The 17,181-nt window shown below is 44.1% G+C and overlaps 2 protein-coding genes across 7 annotated transcripts in view; one reads left to right on the forward strand and one right to left on the reverse strand.

The window, feature by feature from the left end:
• On the reverse strand, nt 1–4,511 carry LOC148184371 (uncharacterized). Of its 2 annotated transcripts, XM_088055207.1 has the most exons (3): nt 4,267–4,511; nt 3,178–3,324; nt 1–1,776 (listed from the first exon to the last, which is right to left on the reverse strand). In XM_088055207.1, exons 1-2 carry the CDS (start codon nt 4,509–4,511, stop codon nt 3,210–3,212), a joined length of 360 nt encoding a protein of 119 aa, XP_087911333.1. In that variant the 3' UTR covers nt 1–1,776; nt 3,178–3,209. The 2 variants fall into 2 exon arrangements, 1 of the variants encoding a protein (XP_087911333.1); XR_015772496.1 differs by lacking the exon at nt 3,178–3,324 and having other exon boundaries at nt 4,267–4,404.
• The window catches only part of SEPHS1 (selenophosphate synthetase 1), a 24,987-nt gene continuing 11,126 nt past the window's right edge, over nt 3,321–17,181 (forward strand). For 2 of the 5 annotated variants that reach the window (XR_015772495.1, XM_014255201.2), the window contains exons 1-6: nt 4,026–4,597; nt 6,913–7,174; nt 10,239–10,342; nt 14,841–14,948; nt 15,750–15,904; nt 16,690–16,780. Coding sequence is in view for 4 of the 5 variants with exons in the window: in XM_014255201.2 (XP_014110676.1) it covers nt 6,982–7,174; nt 10,239–10,342; nt 14,841–14,948; nt 15,750–15,904; nt 16,690–16,780 (651 nt within the window). In the remaining variant the exon portion in view is untranslated. Of the gene's footprint in view, nt 3,796–4,025; nt 4,598–6,540; nt 6,605–6,912; nt 7,175–7,735; nt 7,867–10,238; nt 10,343–14,840; nt 14,949–15,749; nt 15,905–16,689; nt 16,781–17,181 lie in introns of those variants that run through there. The other 3 variants (XM_005526046.3, XM_014255202.2, XM_088055206.1) reach the window with 3 other exon arrangements.

A 17,181-nucleotide genomic window follows, 5' to 3' on the forward strand; every position in this document is an offset into this window, starting at 1 on the left:
TTTCTCTGTCATTTCTTACCCTGGTTTTAATCAGCCAGTATTTCTTCATGCTCTTTTGATGCCACAGTTTCTTGGTTACAAACATTGCAGGGGAAGGCTGCATTGTTTTATTTAAAAAAAAAAAAAAGTTTCTGCTGACATTTAAGAAACAGAACAGGGAGAGTTCAAACTCTGATCATTTTGTAAACACCAGAGATGCAGAACCGACTCAGAAGCCTACATGGATCAGAAATATTGCTTTGATTTAACCCGGATGTGTACACAACAAAGCACCTTGGCCAAAGAAATCGGAGCTGCTAATAATCCACACTCCAGGTCATCCATGGAAAAAAGACTGATGAAATGCAGGCCCTGCACCTGTAAAGGCTACAGACATCTGTCATGTCCTCAGGTCAGCACAGGAGGCAGCTGGCTTTGATGAGCGATCAGGCGCAGCATGAAGGGCTCTACTTTCTTTTCCTTTTTGCACTTCCTAAGGTGTGTGGAGCAGTCCCTTCTCATGGCATTGGACCAAATTGCTCCAATCATGGAGTTTCTGCTGGAGATTTTGGACACAGATAACAAAAAAGCCTTTGGGAGGGGGGGGAAGGGAGGAAAGGAAATTTGATCAATTTTTAACTCCAGAAAACCACTGCTGGACTCCAGGAAAATGTTCCATGAAGCTGGTGGTTCCAACAGTGTTCCCAGGGCTGCTGGATCCATCAGTTGTCTTTCAGGGTTTTGCTTATGATCCTGCAGGATAAGGTCATTGCCCTGTGTGCACAAAATTCCCTTCCTGATCCCACACTTCCTCCAGCAGCAGTTCCAAGTGTAGAGCCCTGGAGAAGCATGGGGCACGTGTGTGCTGGGTGCAGCAACGCACCTGAAGCTGCAGTGGAGAGGTGGCTTGCTGCTCCTCTTGGCTTGGCTTTCTTGGCAAAGACACTTTTCTACCCCTTGTCTGCCCACACAAAGCCTCACCCCAGCACAGGCAGCAGGCCCTGGTGCACACGTCCACTGGGACATGTGCAGATCCACCCAAGAATGCTCCATCGTTGTCTGTGCCAAGAAATTGCTTTTAATTAATCAGGGCTTCAATTATATGCAGTTCTCATCTCTACACCCTGGTTAACTTCAGCTCTACAGAGCCACATCTGTGCCAGTAGTAATGAGCATGAATTTCCATGTATTCATGTTTTCTTTCAGCCACGTTACCACCTGGAAATCTCAATTTATTTTTTTCCCCTCCGGTAAAGAAGTGTCTAGTCCTCACAGATGTGGGGGAAAAAAAAAGATCCAATTCTTCCCTCCAAAAATATCAGAAAGGATACACATGTAAGTCAGGGCTCAAAATCAGCAACATTATCTCATGGTTTTCCTTATGTTTCATGTTTGTTTTGTTGTTTTTTTTAAATGAGGTGCTGGTTGTAGAGGTGATGGCTAAATGCTGGAGAAATGCTAGATCAGAGCATCTGATTTCCAGCTCTCAAGATACTTGCAGGGTTTTTTTTCAGATTGAAATCATCTCTCAAGGAACACACAGACGTGATAGAAGTCCAGTGCTCAGCAAAATCAGATCGATGGCAATCAGAAGATTCCAAGATCTTCCGCCTCCTCTCTGTCTGGAAGGAGGGAGAGGCACTAAAGGGCTCAAATTCCAGGTCAGGACTGCAGATGCCACATCCTCAATTCATCTCTGCTGTCAAAACCATCAGCCAAATGCCCCACAGCTGCTCATGGAGAAACAGCTTCTGTGTGTCGAGCTTGAAATGCTTTCAGAGAGCACCACGGAGGAGACTGAAAATCAATTAATTATACAAATATTAGTGACTTTCCTGAATGTGCTCAGCGCTGGGAGCTCCCATGCACCTCTGGTCCCCTGCACCACAATCCTGGGGCACTACATTCTCTGGGAAACAAAAAGAGTAATTAAAATCAGGCAAGAAAAGAAACACTTTACTTTTTCCTCTTTCTGCTTGTTTTTAGGCAGGACTTTTTCAAAGCCAGTTGCACGAAAAGCAATCTTTGAACTAATAGGCAATTACTTAATTAGATACTTAGCTGCAAATTACATGAAGCAAAATGCCTGGTTTCGCTATTTGGAAATGTAAACTGGGCCCTGTGCTATCCCTAACACAGAAAATCCCTCCTTTCTAGAGAAAACTTGTCTCGCATGTAAAGCAAGAGACTCATCTGAATTCTGGCCTTAATCGTTTGGGAAAAGGGTCTTTGGAAGCACAAAAATCACTTTAATGGTGAAAAATTATCTGAGAAGACACTGGAAATCAGACACATTAAAGACATGTTAGATTCCAGTGATTTATATATTAAATGCGTAAGAAAAAATAAGATGCTTTGCAAATCAGTGATGGAAAAAGGTTGACTTGAGCAAGTAGTCTGTGACAATCCTGGCTGTTGGGTACTAAAACATAGCACAGCTTCCTAGAGTTGTGCTGAACCCATCACCACCTGCTGCAAAACAGGATTACATTTTCCGTGAAGTATGCTCAAAAACACATTCTGGGTAAAAAAAAAGTCACCAGTTGACACACTCAGCCACATTGCAGTGCTCCTGCTGTGGTACCTGCAGCCTTCCATGGGGAACACACTGATCAAACCCCTTGGAGATGACACCTGGGGAAATGACACCTTTATCTTCCTGAGGCTGTAGTCTTGGCTCTGCACTCAGAAAAATTTAATGTTGGCCAAATTTTGCCCATTGTAAGGTCCATTTGACCCTCTCACTTTCCTTCTTGCCCAACATTTTGGTGTAACATGGATAAAATGTGACTTTTTGTCCAGCTTCTGGGAAAAAATTCAGCATCGGTGGAGGACCTGTCTCTGCAGGTGCCAGGTCTCTTCGGCTATGGTTAAATTTCCCACCCCAATTGTTCCAAATTGCCAAGTTTTCATATTGTAGGAGAAGGTGTCAGAGCAAGGCATTCTACAGGCAGACTCATGCTTCTCAGGGGAAACATCAGTCTGTGTGAGGAAGAATTTCTTCACAGAAAGAATTATTAGACACTAGAACAGGTTCCCAAGGAGGTGGAGGAGCCACAGTCCCTGGAGGTGTTTAAGGAAAGCCTAGATGTGGCACGCAGTGCCATGGTCTGGTTGACTCGGTGGTGTTTGATTATAGGTTGGACTCCATCTGAGAGGTCTTTTCCAATCGATTTCTAATCGGTGAAGGGAAATTACCTTAAACAGAGACAGAGATTCGGATCAGGTATTCAAGAAGTATTTGTCACCGTTAGAGTGGTCAGGCATTGGCACAGGTTGCGCAGGCAGGTGGTGGAGTCACGGTCCCTGGAGTTAAGTCTGAGAGGCGCCTGGGTCCGGCGCTGGCTGGGGAGGTTTAGTATTTAAGGGGTTACAGTGGCAGTGCTGGGCTGGACTGGTTCATCTTAAAGGTCGCTTCCAACCTTAATGATCCCGTGACTGCAGGAAGGGAGCAGACCCTCTCCACACACCCTGGCTGCCCACACGTGCTGCACTGAGGGGCAGGGGGGGGGGACGGTGTCGCGACATGTCGCGCTGCAATGGCGCGCGCCTCCGCGCGGGAACGCGCGTGGGATGCGGTGTGAGGGGGAGCGGGAGGGGGCGGGAAGCGCGGAGCGGGTAGGCGGGAGGGAAAGGGAGGGAAAAGCAGGGAAAGAGAGGAAAAGGGGGGGTTTAACCCCCCCGTGCCCGGCGGCGGCGGCGGCATTTTCTATTCAGGCGGCGCTGAGGGAGCCCGTCGCGCCCGGTGCATTGTGGGACCGCGCTGGGAGTCCCGTTCGCGGGAGGAGGCGGAGGGCGAGGAGGCGGCGAGAGCCGGTGAGAGGGAGACCTGAGGAGGGAGGAGGAGGAGGAGGAGGGGGGGGTGCAAGGCGGAGAGATTTAAAAGGGAATTCCTCTCCGCCGGTCCCCCCGGGCCGGGCGCGGGGGGCGGCGCGGCGCGGCCGGGGCGCGGGGTGCCCGCCTGGCCCGGGCCCCGCCGCCCTCCCTCGGCCCGGCCCCGGGGGAAGGGCGGAGGAAGGAGCGGGGATGGGGGGGGGGGCAGCGCCTCACCGCGATGCGGCCGCTTTAAAAAAATTTGGACGCTGGCAGCGGATGGGTTAAATTTTTCGCTCGCCGACATTTTTTTTCCCTTTTCCCTCCTTCCCCCCCCATTCCTCCCCCCACCGCCGTGCTTCCCTCCCTCCCCATTACGGAGTGTCGGCGGGGGGGGAGGGGGGTTCCTGCTCCCAACATCCCGCCGGCCGTCCCCGCCAGCGAGGGGCGAACCCCGCCCCGGTGACACCGTACCTGCACGTGGGGACACGGGGGACACCGGAGTCGGACACCCGCGGGTTCCGTACCCGCCGCACCTCGGGAAGGGGCCGCTGCCACCGCCGCTCCGGGCGCAGCTTCTTCCTCCTCGTCCTCTTCCCCGCCGCCTCTCCGGCCGCACAAAGAGCGGCAGCGAAGGCCCCGGGTTTGCCTCTAAAGGCAGCGGCTGGAAATTTAAGGTGTCCCGGAGCCATGTCTGTCCGCAGCGCTCTCCGCCGCATTCCCCGGATCGATGGTGGTTACAGCGCCTCGCATCGCGTGTCTCGGGCGGTCGGGCTGGCAGTGGGTGCGCTGGGGTTTGTTTGGGGTATGTACCTGGCTCCAGTTCTCCCTCCCTCGCCCTCTTTTCGCTCCTGTGCTCTCCTCTCTCTGCTGTTTAGGAAGGCAAGGGTTAAACTTTAGCTTTTAATATTTATTATGCTGCTCTTTTAAAGTAAGAAACGTCTGGGTTAGGAGGTGTTCTCTACTGCTGGGGGAGGGATGCTTGTCGCTCACATTGCAATGCTGCATGGACTACCAGAATTGGGGAATGTTCCGAGTTGCGAGGGACTCACAAGGGCCATCAGTCCAGCTGCTGACTCTGCACAAGACTGCCCCAAGAATCGCACCTTGTGCCTGAGAGTTGTCCAAACGCTTCGTGAACTCTGCCGGGCTCGGTGCTGTGACCACTCAAACTTGGTCTTGGCGGGGAATGTTGCTCCCACGGGAGTCTGTGAATGACACAGTTGCATGCAGCTTAATCAGATCTTTATTAGAAAGAAAGTGCGTATTCATGCACTGGGGATATTTTCCATTAAATGAAATTATCTTGTTTGTTTCACGAGTGGTTTTCAAAGGGGGCAGCTGTGTCCTTACAGTCCTCAAGGCTGCAAAAAGTTCCTGGTAGGCTATGGCCTCTGCATCCATCCCTGTGTAAATAGACAGAGGGTGCTAAGCCTATTGCACTTATTGGCTAGATGAAGGAAGATGTTTCCCCTGTGGGGCAAACTGCTTTACATAATTTTCTGGAATTAATTAGAATGAAGTGTTAAAAAATAATGAAGAAAAGAAAAAATTTCCCCCACCCCTGAAAATCTTTTGTCTCCTATTTCTGTTGACAGGTTGTTTTCCAGACACTTTTTTTTTTTTTTTTTTAATTGAAAGTGCTTAGTGTCTTGCACTGGAAGACAACAGCTAGGAACTGAATTCATTGCTCATCCAAGACACGTTCTTGTAACTGGAGTTTGGATTTCTGCCCGAGTCTAGGCTATGGAAGATTTGTTTTAAATAAGTGCCACACCTCCCAGAGAAGGAGGGGAAACAACAGTGAAGGGGAGTTGGGCTTCACATCAAAAGTTCTCAGGGAACTTAAAACTTCAGTTCCTACAAATTATAGTCAATAAATGGACTTAACAGTTTATGGAACAGATGTACTTGTTAATAAGCGCTGTGTAGGGCAGATACAGCACAGTCTGTAGATTTACTTCTTTACTTCATTTAGCAAAGTTGAACTTGGCAAATACCAGTCACTTGCATTCTTCTTTTCAGCTTAACCTCATTAGGGCATGACCATCAGTATCAGGTTTTTTCAGTGATGCCATTGAACTCTGTTCTTGTTGCTGTTACACAGGATCCTTGCTTTCTAAGAAACTACTACTAGACAGGTTGCTTTTAGTAATTCCTGAAAACTTGTTCTCTGAGAAAGATAATTTGTGTTTTATCACAGCCGTTCTTGATTAGAACTCAGTGTCTCGGTTAGACCTCTTATTAGTTTTGGAGTGTGGTGGATGTGAGTCAGAGTGGAAAAACGTTCTAAAATTAGACACGCATTGTTAAGAATTTTATTAAATGAATTGCATCAGTGTCTTTTTACATTACTGTTTTAATTGGTAATTCTCTGAATCTCCGTATCATTAGTTGACTAAAAAAGGGCTGAAGAGGCAAGAAACTTTTCTTTTCAGCATTATTTTGTCTGTGAACATGCTAAAAGGTAAACTGGTGTGCTTGTAGGTGAACCTCTTTGCTTAAATACAGCCTCCTTGTTCTGCTACCTGTACTAACAGAACACCAGGACTGTGTTTTCTCCCAAGGAGAACAGGTGTATTATGGAGCTTCAGCTTCTTACTTCAGGACTGAAGAAGAGCCATTATTTGAAAAGCATCTTATTTTTGATATTAATATGTTAATGGCTAAAATTATGACTGCACACTGAGCTGAGTACAAACAGATGTCTCTGCTGAGCCTGCTGCAGGATCAGGGCCCAGGCTGCCTTTTGGAAGTTGGCCTCTATGCTCTGGGAACTATTATTTCTTTCATTACCTCTGTGTTAAATGAGGTTGGTAATTGTGTTAGTTTCTTTTTTTAATGAAAACCTTACACAGCATATCTGGAAAAGAAGTTAATTCTCTGATTCACCTGACATAGTTATAGTTTTAAATGTCAGAAGGTAGGATGAGAGTCATCCCTTTGTAGTCGTAGGGAAATGAGTTGTGTGAGGTGTGCACACCTGTCTTAACAGGTGAACAATAGCAATGAGCACTTTCTTTTTCTTTTAACTTGTGCCATGTGGAAAACATGTTGTCTTTCAGGTCATAGGAATTTCTAATTATTTTTTTTTAATTCTTATTTTTGTTTTTTAATAAGACTGATCAGCAGAGAAACTGATCCCATTGCTCTGGGGTGGGAGAGGCCAGCAGTGTGTGGGAGAGAACCATGTCTGTTCGGGAGTCCTTTAACCCAGAAAGTTATGAACTGGACAAGAGCTTCCGTCTGACCCGATTCACTGAACTGAAGGGCACAGGCTGCAAAGTGCCACAGGATGTCTTACAGAAGCTGCTCGAATCTCTACAAGAAAACCATTTTCAGGAAGATGAACAGTTCTTGGGGGCAGTTATGCCCAGGTTGGGTAAGTAGTTGCTGCTCTGGACACTGGTGGTCTTTTGCTCGGTTTGCTTAGTGACATGATCACACTTGTGATTTGTTTAACCAGTTTGAAAATTGTGTGTTGTATAATGCATGCACAGCATCCAGAAAGCTGAAGGATGAATCTCATGCTGACATTTGTTGGCATCTGGGATACAAGAATATTTTCTTAATTATTTATCATCCTGCAGTGCACTCAACTACAAAGACAAAACACTCAGGAATGGCCATTGTGATGGGCACATGCTTAAGTGTTAGTCTGTTCCTTCCCTTCCCCCCAGTAGATGCTGTGCAAGCTGAAGTCCTGTCAGTTCTAGATTTCTATGTTCATGCATTGCATTTGGAATTTGTTGCAATGGATGAATGAATTTGGATGACTCCAAGGTGAATTTCCCCTTTCCTTCCCCATCCCTCTGTTCCTGGGTCACAGAAAGTGAGAGAACTTCCTTGCTTCAGCTGACTGGGAGCGAATTGTTTCACAATTGTCATTTGAGTCCTTTCATTGTTCCCCACTCTAACTCTTTTGCTCACCTGTAGAAGCTGCCTGGGAAAGGCTGCCTTTCCAAGACCTCTGTGTTCTTGCCAGCTTCACTTTCTCTTTGATATTTGCACAATGATGCAAGCAATAAGGGAAAACAACCTGCACAAGCCACCTACATGGGGAACAGGGCAAACGTAGGTATTTTGATACCAGCTACTGTACCTAATATTGATATAGATAAATTATTGTAGATAATGTGTTTAATGACACTTTTAATTCCGTTTGTCTGTTTACTCAGCCCTGCATATTCAATCTCTTTGCGGTGCAGAATGTTTTTTTTTCCACTGAGCTTAGGAATATCAGTGGAGCATTTATTCTGAAGTTATTTCATTACCAGTTTAGTGTTCAATAACCTTATTTAAAATTATATAAACATTGCTAATTGTCTGTTAGCAGAGTAACAGGTTGCAACCCATTATTCTGGTAAAGATTGAATATAATGAGAGATTAGTAAGGCACCCATGCTCTTGCTTAAACAATGGGGATCTTTGTATGAAATATCTAAGCAGCAATTGTGTGAAGCTGGGGTGGCACTATAATTTAATATTCCCTGATGGAGGACACTTCCATCTTTTTTCATCCCCAAATTGCTATATTTATATACTTTTCTAAATTAAGATGTTCACAGCAGCATTTCATTTTGGCAATTTTCTAAAATTTGCAGTAGTTTGGTTTAGATTTTTTTCTCTTACAAACTTACAGGCTCTAAACAATAATAGAACTGCTAGTAGACTTTCATTCTAAAGCTACATGAATAGACATAAAAGTAGATTTACTCTGTTAGTGTGTAAGTGTGATACTATGTAACAGAAAATCTGTTAGTAATAGAAGGTGAAGAGTTCAGGTCTCTTTTAAAATAAGCTTTTGTGATGGCTATCCCTTTAGCAGATGTGTGTTTGGATAAGTTTGGTGGGATTTGCCTTTGATGTTTTGTGCTTAAAAGGTATAGACAGGCAACTTTGCCACCTGTGCATAGGCACCATGCTTTTGAAATGCAGTCATTTGCCAGCAGCAGGCTCAAGCTCTCCCCTTTTTAGTTCTGCAAGGGCTGTTACTCAGAGCCAACTTAAATACAACTGTGAGTAAGAAACTGCAAATCTGATGTTGATTCTCAGAGCTGTTACAGACCTGAAATCAGTCATGGCTCTGAACAGATTTGCTTGCCCTTGACCTGTCTGTCAAGCAGCACTTTTGCTGAAACTGTGGAAAAATGCACAAGTGAAGTTGGTCTTGCAGCATTATGGCATGAATAGGTGAACTGAGGGCAAAACAGCTCCTGCACCTGGGCCACTTCTCTGTAACTGCTTATGTGCCCTTCCCTGGAGGCACTGCACATCAGGCATAGTGGCTTGGGAGCTTCTCTGGAGATTAAGCAACCCTAAACTCCTGCTTGGGAGCTTGTCAGTGTGTGTTCTCCTCCAAGGCAGGATCTCTAGTGTCTCTAGGCGGGAGAGGCAAGATCCTCTCCACCTATATACCAACTGCATGGCAGACCTCTGTCCCCTCAGTAAGACTCCAATGATGGCAACTTTCTCCATCCCTGTACAGGACACTGCCAAACACTGGTTTGTAGCTCTTGCTAGGGTAGTGTTTCATTAATATATGGTGAAAGGCTCCTGTATGACATCTGCTTCCTAAAAATGGGCTCTTTTGATGACTCTTGCCCTGTGGGGCATGCAGAGTAATTCCAGGCAGCTTGCTGCCAGCCCAGGAAGGAGGTAAGCTTCCTGCCATTGCTGCAAGGCACAAGGCTGTCCGTAGGGGAGGGAGTGTGGCTCAGCCAGCAGTTTGTCACCTGCCCCTTTGGTGTGAGCTCTTCCACTGCAGTAAATGCTTGGAGGTTCTAAAATCACATGTTCTGTTTGAAATATCCACTGTCAGGGAAAAGGTTGTGGTACTCAGAGTTGTGGGTTTCTCCAAGGAGTTCTGTATCTAGCAGGTGGTCTGCAGCCTTTCTTTTGCAAGGCAAGGTTAATGTGGTTGCTAAAGCTCCAAGTGGGTGAATCATCCTTCACCAAGGTCTCAGGCTATATGACCTGTAGAGTTCTTGTTCCTTCTGAAGTGAGGGAATGTCCTTTATGAGATGCTGTGTCCCTTCACAACTGTCACCATGTTTTTGTTGAGATCTGAGTGACAGGAAAAGCTATTTGCTTTTGACAATATCAATGTACTTAGTTCCTCTTAACTTTAAATGTACTTACATAAAAGCACAGATGTTCTTGATGTGCTGTTGTGCTGCTGCAAAAGAATAAAGAACACTGTAGTTTAATTCTTGCCTTCAGCCATTTGCATTTACATTCAGTTCCAACCAGGAGTGTTCTTTCTTTGCTTGTTTTTTCCTCTTACTTGGGCTATGCGCTTTCTCTGATGAAGGAATTTGGCATGTCTGTTTAGGCAATGTTAGGAGTTGTATTTCACAGACATGTTTTATAAACTTTTTTGTTAAGAGCAACAGATAATTCAGGGCACAGTTACCCACCTCACTCACGGATTTCTGTCTTTGCAGGAATTGGGATGGACACTTGTGTTATTCCATTAAGACATGGAGGTTTGTCATTAGTCCAGACGACAGATTATATTTATCCTATTGTGGATGACCCTTATATGATGGTAAGTTGGCTAAACTTGGTTCTTGAGTCTGTTACTGATTTGGGCTTCTCACCAACCTGATGGCAGTTCTGACAGTTTCTTCTAGATGTGCGGTGCTAATTGTCTGATTAATTGCATTCAGAGTCTTTCCTGAATAGACATGAAGAGGAAAAGGCATAATTTCATCCTGGAATCTCCCATATTGGCCAGGAATGCTGCAGTGCTGCTCTCTATGTAGGTGAAAGTTGGGAGAACTGCCACCTTTAATTCAGATTTCCCTGCATCTCTTGTTCTGTGGGATTTGGTTTGAAGAGCCCAAAAAGGGGGAGAAAGAGCAGCCTGTGAAGTAGCAGAGAGTAAACTCCACTTACGAGCAGAACCACATTGTAATTGGCCTTTTTTGAGGTATTGAAATAACCAGGTAACCCGTTAGAACTGGAAATATCTAATGTCAGTAGTAAGCAATAGCACCTGGCAACTTCAGAGTGCTGTGTGAAGCTTTCCTGTGGTGCTACCTCCACTTGAACATGGACACATTGAAATGACAGGTTGGAAGGTGTGTGCACTTTGGCCTTGGTTCCTTCTGTGTTCCTGTCACATTTAGTCTGTCTCAGCAGAGATTCCTGCATATGTGGCAGTGATCAGTATTGACTTGAACAGACCCTGGGATATAAATGAGCTTTAAAAAAAGACTTTATTAAAGCTATAAGGACAGAAGTTAAATTAAAGGTGCTAGAATTCATGTTTTCTGTGGTTTGAATGTGACTGTTTCTTTTACTGCTGTTAGTGTGACTGAATGTTTTGTGCTGCTTTCAGTTTGTTTGCTCTGTGAGACCTGTCTGGTAGGTTTTGGATACAGTTTGAGATTAGGACCATCTCTTTTTTTTCTTTTGCATGCTTGACCACGTGTTGAGTGCCTATGTAAGCCTAGCTCCTGTGATTTCTCTTCCAGGAGAGCTCTCTTTCTTTAAACTGAGCAGCCAAAAATCTCAGGCTGGTCTCTGCAGTATGGAGTTGTTGAGCTCTCCTGAGAAAGTTGATTCAAGTGGGTTGCTTTAATATCATGTGGGAACTTGTTAGGGACCAGAGGAAAAAAAATAAATGTTTTGGAGATCTGTGTTCAAGTTCATCATCTGAAACTCTTGTCTCACCTTGTAACAAAAACTTGACAGTCAGTGTTAAAGGCTGCAGTGAAGGGAGAGGGTTGCTTTGTTTGGAGACAAAAAGGGTTTGAAATGCCACAGGAGTAGGTAGATGGGCCTGTGCCCAGATGAGGTTTAGGTCAGTGTGGTAGGAGTGGAATGTAAATTTGGCCTTAGTCCAGCTTCAGTGGTTGCATCATAGTTACAGTCTGTGCTGTGATCCACATGCACCAGCAGCTGTAACCTTGGTGCTGTCTTAACTCTCAAGTCCTTCACTTTCCATTCTTGAGGGCATTTATTTTAATCTGGTGGCTGGCCACTTCCTAATCTGTTTAGATATGTCTATTTCTCCCTAAGAGCTAACTCAGGATGGGGATTCTGTCTTGAGCCTTCTTGCTGATACCACCAGTGATGCTCCAGCAGGATTATTGCTCCTGGACCCTCTGCTCAGACCTCTTTCTTGAGGGTCAGAGTACCCCAAGGGACAGTATAGATTACCTCGTACTTGTGTGGACCAACATTGGCTAGAGGACAGTCAAATATAGTTTGCCACAGGGCTTAAGGATGTTTGTTACAAGCAGAGGAATTGTGAGACTTGGGAATTTTGAGTCAGTGTCCAGGCTGTATAAAGGGGTGTGCTCTGGCCTCCTCTGCTCAAGACAGGTTACTGCTACCCTGCTTCTCCAACTGCTTCTTTCCCTGGTTTACGTCCAGGTGTCCCCTGACCCACACCTGTTGTTACTATGTTACCAGTATCACTCACATGCAGTGTACACTCTCCTTGCCCTTCCCCTCAGTCTCCTAACCCAGGCACTTCCAGACTGGTTTTGAGTGGTGTTCCCTGCTCTAGAGTCTCTTCCTTTCTCTGTGCACAGGGTTTACCTACAGCTCCTTATCTCATCTCTCTCTTCCTTACTAGAGGGGAGGAAGCAAAGAGGGAAAGCCAAAAGTGCAAATTAACTCCAAGCTGGGTGCTGTGACAGAAGGGATTAGGAAACAGCTGAGGAAGGCAAAACTGCTTGTGGACTCAGCTGAACTTCCAATTTCTGCTTCAGAAAAGCTTTCTCTCATTCTGGCACTGCCTATTTTAAAACTAAGTTCTGCAGTTATATGCAAAATCATTCTTCCTTCTTTTCCTCTTTCTCCTTCACTTTGGTTTTGTCCTTGAAAACACTCAGTCTGTGTGCAAAATTATCCCTAGGATGTGCACCTGTAAAATCTATACCAAGCATAGGATTTATTCAGCTTAAATGGTTTATTAGAAAAGTTACAGGCTGTTGAAAAAGGGTTTTGTAATAAGCATCAATCCACTGGGGCTAGTACTGGATACTGGGCTCTGTTCTAGCACTGTGGAGACACCTGTTTGAGTACAGGAGCAGGGAACTGGCTGGTTTGAGAGAGTACATCTTTCCCTTTCCATCCAGGAACCTTTTTGTTGCTGTTTTAAGAACCTTCACTTAGGACTGGAGATGGGTGTCTGATTCTTCATCCTTTGCCCTTACAAATAGTGTATTGCACACAGATCTTTGTGTTTCAGAGTACTATGCAAGCAGGCAGGTGGCCTGCAGGACCGGGCCAGGCTGACCCCTGTTTGTGAGCCCTGTTGGGTTTGCTGGTATTCACAAAAGCCCTATGTTCTCTCTGTTCCTTCAGACTTGAGAATTGCAGTTCCCTGAATTTGTTTCCATAGTGGTTTTGGCAGTTGGCAAAAATATTATTAGACTGATCTCTGACTATCAGAGGTGTTGTCATTATGGTTTTAAAAACTTATCTGTCATTCCTAACAGGGCACAAACCAGCAGTTTGCTTGGTAAATACTGAAGATAACAGAGAATAGCTTGATAGTTCCACAAGGGAAATGGCAGGTATATAGAAATTTTAACAGCCAATATCCATAAAACAGTGCAGTACACAATTCTTTTCTTAATAATTTAAGACTTAAATTATTAAAATATATTCCAGTTCCAAATATCAGGTACTCCCCATATGCCACTGAAAAATCTTGAATTTATTAAAAACTGTATTATATTTATTTGTGATTTGGAGATGTTATTTCATGTCATCAGCAAGTGAAGTAACTGCCTGGAAATACTACATTTTCTGCAAATTGTATCAAATAAGCATGTTGTTGCTTTTACCATGGTGGTGTTGCCTTTGAACATAATGAAAAGCACAAACTTTATATCATAAAGCTATGTGTTGGTTACAGTTCTGCAGCTGTAAACCTAAAACAACTTTCATAGAATGCATGGAGTCTTCCAGAGTACCATAACAGAATTTGTGCTATATTTTAAAATATCTTGCTGTCCCTTAGGGCACACCCTGTGTGAGGAAGTTCTGCATCTTCATCAGGAAACTTGGTGTCTCATCTGTGCTGGGTCCATGCCTCAGAAACCTTGACTCAGATCCATTAATTTAGTAAAATTAGAGTAACTTCATGCAATGAAAGTGATGGCTTCTCAATCCTGTCAGCTTCCTGACTTGTTAGAGGAATCTTCAGCAGGCAGGCAGTTGTCTCTTGTACAAGTTTTTGTTAGTGGAGATACTCACATGCACACACAGCAGTCAGAAAAGTTGTTGGTGCTGTAGCAAAATTCAGCCTGATCTTGTCACCTGGAAAGTGACAGATAAGCACATCTCTCTCACTATGTGAGTGGTGGGGATACAGAGCTTCCCTCAGTGGTGGCAAATCCAGTTCCTGGGAGCCCTGAGCTCCTTTATTCCCTGCACATGCTGTCACCCCCAGAGCAGAGGAAGCAGCCCAGTGTGGGTGTGTGCTGGCAGCACAGCTGTATCCTGTGGGAAGAGGAGTTCTATCCTTGAAACTGAGGAGTGCAGACATGGCTCCAGAGCAGGACAGGGAACAAACCTCTTTCTCAAGGACCTGTCTCCTGCATATTCTGATGCAGAAGTTCAGCAATATTTGCTTTTGGGATTAACTTCCTAGCAGTTGTGAATTCCATGCCATGGCCTTCTCCACCAGGATGTACAGTTTTATGCTGGAATAAAGTTCATAGGAATATACTATGTTAAATAAACAGAGCTTGTTATCAAAGATAGCTGTTGGTCTTAGCTTCAGCCTCTCAGATTGGGCATCCATTCTGAACTCTGGGATTCCTATGGAGTTACTGGGAGAGTGTGGTTGACCAAGACAGCTGAGATGAATTCTCTCCATACCTGTAAAAGGAAGGATACTTGCACTTCTAGGTGGGCATGTAGTGGATCATACCACATCTCTGGCTGAGTTTCTTAATGCTGTGGAGTAAGAAGCTGTGTCAGAATGCAAACTCAAACTGGAAGCTTTGCTTGTGGAAGGTGTTTAAACATTCACCAACAGTGCTGCAGATTTTTTTTTCTTGTCTCTCTTTGTTTTTCAGGGACGAATAGCGTGTGCCAATGTCCTAAGTGACCTTTATGCCATGGGGGTTACAGAATGTGACAACATGTTAATGCTCCTTGGAATCAGCAATAAAATGACAGATAGGGTAAGATTTTTGGCACTTTATCTTGAAGGAAGACTCAAACAGCTAAATGTGCTCGGAATATATTTACCTTAAGTGTATTTTCTCGTCAAAGTTTGAAGCCATTTAAAGAAGAGATGGTCTTATTGACTGGCTTAATTCATGGCCTCATAAACATTCTGAGGTCATGTGCTAAAAGTTCAGTTTTCTGGGGCATTGTAATCTGCTGCCTTGATCCCCGCCAAAAGGGGGTGCCTCCTTCTGCCAAAGGCCAGCATTTGATTACCAATTAATCTATCAATCTGGATAGATAATTATGGATCGGTTTTGCATTCTTTTTATTATTTTTATATATTTTTAAATTATTTTTTTTCTTTTTTGTGGAAGTGATCAGCATGTATGTTTATTTTGCTTAGTTAAAAAAGGGATATTTATTCTTAGAAGGATGTAAGTTGAAAATTTGATGGTTAATGGAGCCCAAACACATCTTGATTAAATGTTGCCTCTTGGCACTACACTGCTGTGGCTGTACCTGATTACAGCAGCAGGATAGTTGTTTTGAGTTTCCAGAACTCTTATTACTCTTACATGACCTTTTCTAGAATGTTTCTTCAGTGTAAGAGTGTCTTTGCACCTCTTCTACACAGAGCTGTAAAACTGTGACTCTGTGGGATAGCATGGAGTTTTCAGGAGGCCAGACTCTTCCTAAGGGTTGCTTTTCTGTCATGAATTATTTGCCATGAGGGTTGGAGTGGTTAAAGCCTTGGACCAGTCTTGCAATGATTCTTCTGTGTATGGAACTCTGACTTCTGTTTCGATCTCTAGGAAAGAGACAAAGTGATGCCTCTAATTATCCAGGGTTTCAAAGATGCAGCAGAAGAGGCAGGAACATCTGTTACTGGTGGCCAAACAGTGTTAAATCCCTGGATTGTTTTAGGAGGAGTGGCCACGACAGTCTGTCAGCCTAATGAATTTATAATGTAAGTTAAATCACTAAACAGTCAAAGGCACTGGTCTGAGGGATACAGTAAAAATCCTTTAAGCACCATGTTGTGATCTTGTGGTGTGTCTCCTGATGAATAAAGCAGTACCTTCTCCTGCTTGTGTTTGTCCTTAGCACTCAACAGATGCCACATCTCTTTGTACATACTTGCTTTTTTTAAGCAGGATATCATTTTACTTCTCCCCAGTCTCTTTTGATCCTATTCTCTTTTTAACAGGAGAATTAAGCTTCTAATCTTTAAAGGTAGTGGAGACTGTTTTGAACATAAATTTATGCCACATTTTTACATACATTACTTTCCTGTTAATGGCTGTAGAGAACTACAGAATTGCTGTCTTTAGAGCATTCTGTCCATTTAACAGATGATTTTGAATGTCCCACTGTGGCACTCTATACAAATGAACTTGTGCATGATCGTAATTCTGGATATCTTATGCCCTGGGTAAAAAAGGGTAATTTTTTTCTCTTATCCTCTCTTATGTCCCCAAAAAATTGAAAGAAGAGATGTAATTTGGTGTGTGTCTGACTGCAAGCATCGCATTTTCCAAAAAAGAAGGATTAGCACTTTTAAAGCAAGTTTGCAACATTTTCCTCAATAATACTGCATGGCAATGAATCCCAAAGGGTAATGCTACAATTAGTCAGTTTTTTAACTGTGCAGTAAGATGCATGGGTCTGTGAAAATGTAATTATCAGCACTTAATTCCTAATAATGTGTTTGAATTTCACTGTGTAGTTAATATATGAATTCTTTGTTTCCAGGCCAGACAATGCAGTGCCAGGAGATGTGCTTGTATTAACTAAACCCTTGGGAACACAAGTGGCTGTAGCTGTCCACCAGTGGCTAGATATTGTGAGTACACTGCAAAAAATGAAACAGGGAAGAGGGGTGTGAATTAAAGATGACCTTCCTCATTCTCTCAACATGACAAAGTTCAGGTCGTATAACAGTCATCTGTTACCTCTCTCTCCTCCTTCCTCCTTGATATGCTCCAGCTTTCCCTACTTGTGTGCAAAATTCCTTTGGAATCAAGGCAATTTACAATTTTGTGCTTAGTGAGCCCATCTTAATTGCACCTAATTCTTAGTTATTTCTCAGGCATTGCACTAATAACCAAAATTGTTTACTAACAGAACAACAGACTATCACCCTGGGCGACATTATGCCCTACTCCACCTGCCAAAGTAATTGGCAACACTTACTGATGGCAGTTAGGCCAAGAATGCTCTCTGTGTTCTTGGGCTTTCTGCTTG

This window comes from Pseudopodoces humilis, chromosome 5 (genome assembly GCF_049639895.1).
Source record: "Pseudopodoces humilis isolate 2021_Gansu_Grassland_sample_001 chromosome 5, ASM4963989v1, whole genome shotgun sequence".
NCBI classification, from domain to species: domain Eukaryota; kingdom Metazoa; phylum Chordata; class Aves; order Passeriformes; family Paridae; genus Pseudopodoces; species Pseudopodoces humilis.